The sequence below is a fragment of the Tupaia chinensis genome, unplaced genomic scaffold (genome assembly GCF_000334495.1).
Source record: "Tupaia chinensis unplaced genomic scaffold, TupChi_1.0 Scaffold000709_1, whole genome shotgun sequence".
Taxonomy (NCBI): domain Eukaryota; kingdom Metazoa; phylum Chordata; class Mammalia; order Scandentia; family Tupaiidae; genus Tupaia; species Tupaia belangeri.
The window spans coordinates 1084778-1089097 of NW_006160232.1; the positions used below are offsets into that span (position 1 = coordinate 1084778).

Genomic DNA, 4320 nt, shown 5'->3' on the forward strand with positions numbered 1-4320 from the left:
TGCTTCTCACTTTCCCTCTCTCTGTCTCTGTCTCTCTCTCTCTCTCTCACTCTGTCCCTCCCTGGTCAAATTAAAATGAATAAAATAAATAAAGCTCAATAAAATAATTATTAAAAAAAAAAGTAGTGGGATCCTGCATGGCTGACCCCATGGTTCGAGACCCTGACCTGTGGCTTGAAAAACACATTCTTTCTCACCCAAGTCTCTCTAAAGAAGTATGAAATAATCCCCACAAGGTGCTAAAGTTGCTGGCCACTCAATATCTTTGAAATCCTGATTATCGTCTTAAAAAGGCACACACAGGGACCAGCAGTTAACATAATGGCTATGTCACTGGACTTCCATGTAGTCAACTGCGGTTCGCGTCCCAGACTCGGTGGCTTAAAACTCACGCCGGGCGCGTGTGCGTGCATGCCCAAGATCCTGAGAGGAGAATGGAGGAGAAGGGATTGCGGCGTGGCCATCTCCCCTGGGGGGTGATTTCTCGCTTTCTGTCTCTCTGTCTCTCTCTGTCTGTCTGGCGAGCGCAGGCGCCCTATAGCAAAAAAAAAAAAAAAAAAAAAAAAACTCTCAAAAAAAAAGGCGCACACAGAGCCAGCCAGTGGCATGGTGGTTAAGGCAGCTAGATCCCATATGGCCGACTGTGGAGTTCAAGTCCACTGGATCCACTGGCTTGAAGGGCATGCTGGGTGCATGTGTGTGCATACCCAAACCCCACCAGGAGAAGGGACCGGGGCAAGGTCATCTCCCCGGGGGGTGATTTCTCACTTTACTTTTCTCTTTCTCTCTCTTTCTCTGGTGAGCACATGCACCCTGTGACAAAACTAAAGGAAAAAAACAATGACATGCACATTTTACCAATGGCTCTATAAGCATTCATGATTATTCTTGTTTAAGAATTGTTTTATTTAACTTAATTTAATTTATTTATTTTAATTTGATCAGAGAGGGACAGAGTGAGAGAGAGAGAGAAAGAGAGATGGAGAGTGAGAAAGTAAGCCGCCAGGTCCGGGACTGTAACCGCAGTTGGCCAGGTGGGAGTCCAGCGCCCTTAATCACCATGCCCCCTGCCAGCCCCCATTCATGATTATTTTCACAGAAAAAGGGTTACTTCACGCTAGATACAAAAGAAAACGAGAGCTCTAGGACTCCCAGGCCTAACTGTGTTAAGCCTGCCCAGTCCAGGCCTGTTCCCTGGGGAAAGGCAAACCTCGAGAGGCGAATCTCGCTTTTCACGGGGGCTTCAAGTGTGACAACGGTGGGGAGGGGACTGGGGCTGCAAGCCTCGGCCTGAGGACCCCTAACCCAGGACAGGTAGGTCTGAATCGGCGGAGTCTGTGCCACCGTGCCAGCACCTCTGATGGAGCAGCCTGGAGCACAGAGATGAGGGGACTCCTGTCCTCCCTGCACCCTCTGCCTGGATGACTGGTGTCTGCCCCCTCAGGTGTCTACTCCTCCTCAGCCAGGGGTTATGGGGTTCTTACTTCCCTGAAGGAAGAACAGAGCTTCAGAGGGTTAATCATCCAAATGGATGTAGGAGAGCTCCGCCTCTTCAAACCTGTTCTCACCCTCTACAACTGAAGGCCAGCGCCCCCAATGCATATTCCCAACTCCTTTGGAAAAGCGGAGTACACATGCCCTAAACTCACCCTCCAGGGTGGGGTTAAGAGCATATCATGGCAGAAGAAGAAAAGGAGGGTCCCAGCTTTTCCCACGCTAAAACTCAGGCCTTCCGGCTCCCGGGTCCACCAGGCTGAGCTACCTAGCATGAACTCACTTTGTGACCTTAGACCCACGTCACCCAGCCTCAGCAAAGGCTGAGGTGTGTGTGAGGAAAAAGACGTGTTCCATGCAGGCCGACAGGTGGCATAGTGGTTAAGGCACTAGGCTCCCACATAGTCAACCACGGTTCGTGTCTTGGATCTGGTGCCTTGAAACACGTCGGGCGCATGTATGTACCCAAAATCCTGAGAGGAGAATGGAGAAGGGATTGTGGTATGGCCATCTCCCCTGGGGGACTGATCTCTCCCTGTCTCTCTCTGAAAAACATGAGTGCCCTAGGGCAAAAAGCTTTAAAAAAAAAAAGTGTTTCAAAAGGCTGGATGTGGTCAGAGAGTCAGGGACCTAGATGCATATTAAAGGGTTGGACTTGACCCTATAAGCTAAACAAAACCACTACAGGTTTTTTTAGCATGTATGAGTCAGTTCTCCACCTTAGATCTTTTTTTTTTCTTTTTTTTTTTTTAATTTTTACTATAGGGTGAGTGTACTTGCTGGAAACAGAGGGACAGTGAGAAAGCACACCACAGGAGGAATGGCCACACCATGATCCCTTCTCTCCATATCTTCCTCCTATGGAATTCTAGGCCTGCAAGCACAGAAGCCTGACATGCTCTTCAGTCCATCAGGTCTGGGACTCAAACCACGCAGTCAGCCACGTGGGATCCAGCTGGCTTAACCTCCGTGCCATCTGCGGGCCCCACCAGGTAAGATCATTCTAAGGAAGTCATGTAAATGACAGATTAGAGACAGAGAGATCAGAGACAGGGAGACCAGCTGAAAGGACTTGGCCTGGAACAGGGAGAAAGGCCTGCATTAGAATAAAGGCAAAGGCGCAGCCCTGTGCCCCCCCCCCCCCCCGCCCCCCCCCCCCCCCGGTGTTGAGGCGACTCACCCAGCCTGCCTGCCCCCCCCTCCTCGTGTTGAGGCGAAAGAAAACCCAGGTGACCTCAGTGCCCCCCCGAGGCAGCTCCGTACCTTGATCCCTGGGAACGTGATGGCAGAAGAAGCGTAGGAGCCGATCATGAGGGCCATGAAGGTGGAGCGCAGGTTCCCAAACATGTTGGGCAGCTGAGGAGGAGAGCAGTGAGCCGTGAGCAGGGGATACCCTGACATCCACCGGGGATCCCCTTCCAAGCTCCCCTGAGAAAGCTTGAAGGCACTCTGCAAAGTGAGCTCCAGGAATGATATGAAAGGCCTTCAAAACACACATAGGAAATACATATTATGAAAAATCTGGGGGCCGGCAGGTGGCGTGGTGGTTAAGGACACTGGACTCCACCATGGCCAACTGCGGTTTGAGTCCTGGACCTGGTGGCTTGCTTTCTCACTTCCCCCTTCTCTCTCACTCTGTCCCTCTCTGCTCAAATTAAAATAATTAAGGTTCCATAAAATAATTCTTGTTTAAAATTTTTTAAAAAACTGAAAAATTTGTGCATGGATTTCCAATTTTTTTGCACCAAAAAACTCATACATTCCATTTTTTCCATGAACTTTTCTGAGATTGCCCTCACAGCCCTGGGCAACAGAAAAGTCTCAAAGCAAAATCAATGTGGAAAATGGCGCTCATCCCTCCCCACACTCACAATGCACTTTATCATCTAAAAGGCTCCGGGAAGTGCCCTCAGAGAGAAACGTTCATTCTGTTTAATCCCGGCATTTCCCAGGTTTGCGGTTTGTGGAGCCTGCTTATCGTGCGCCGCCTCTGAAACCCACGGAGCAGGTGTTGAGGAACGCTCATCTTCTTTTCCAGATGAGAACACTGAGGCCAGCGGTCTCAGGTTCGCAGAGCTCATTCATGACTTCCTCCTCTGTTCTGGCCATCCTAGTCCCACCCCAGGCTGTTGTAACAGGGCAGTGCCCCTTAACTCTATCAGTGGTCCCCAAAGCCCCAGAGCTGTTTCGGCTGAACCAGGACAAGTTACGGGAAAGGCGGGAAGGGCGAAGGAGGCCAGGGAGGAAGTAAGGGGGGTGGGCAGGCCAGGTCTCCAGAGGCGCGCAGCGCAGGCTCCGGAACTCCCTGCAGAGAATTCCTTGATGGTATGTTCTGCTCGCTGGCCTGAGCCAGGCTTGCAGGGGAAAGGAAGACAAAGCCACGTGCCCTTCTCAGACACTTTGGCCACTCCATCTTCCCCAGGTCACCAGATCCCACAGCTGGAAAGGACTTAAACGCTCCTCCGGGGAAAATGCTCAGAAGAGAGCGCTCAAATAACTCTGGGAAGAAATAACTGAGTATTTCCTAGCTAACCCCCAAGTGCCTCCGGAAACCGAGTGGGGCCAGGCCTAGTCCAACCAGGGCAGAGGTTTCCCTGGCACCCTGTATCTGCAAGGCATGCTGCCAAGGACTCCAGGGAAGGGTGCCAGGGCGGGGGCCCTCCCCCGAAGGGTCCCGGGCCGCCGTCTCCGCCCAGCACCGCGGGGAGGGCACTGGCAGTGGCTGGGACCAACAGCTGCCTGGAAGCCCTAAACATCCCGGCAAGTCTAGCTGAGCCAGCGCCCGCGGCCTGCGGGGCGGGGCGGGAGCAGAGGGCGGGGCCGGCG

At 52.2% G+C, this 4320-nt stretch overlaps 1 protein-coding gene across 4 annotated transcripts in view; it reads right to left on the bottom strand.

Moving 5' to 3' along the window:
* The window catches only part of SLC43A1 (solute carrier family 43 member 1), a 43779-nt gene that overhangs the window by 26677 nt on the left and 12782 nt on the right, over positions 1–4320 (bottom strand). For all 4 annotated transcript variants that reach the window (XR_001371319.2, XM_027776714.1, XM_027776715.1 and 1 more), the window contains one exon: positions 2758–2850. Coding sequence is in view for 3 of the 4 variants with exons in the window: in XM_027776714.1 (XP_027632515.1) it covers positions 2758–2850 (93 nt within the window). In the remaining variant the exon portion in view is untranslated. The remainder of the gene's footprint in view (positions 1–2757; positions 2851–4320) is intronic.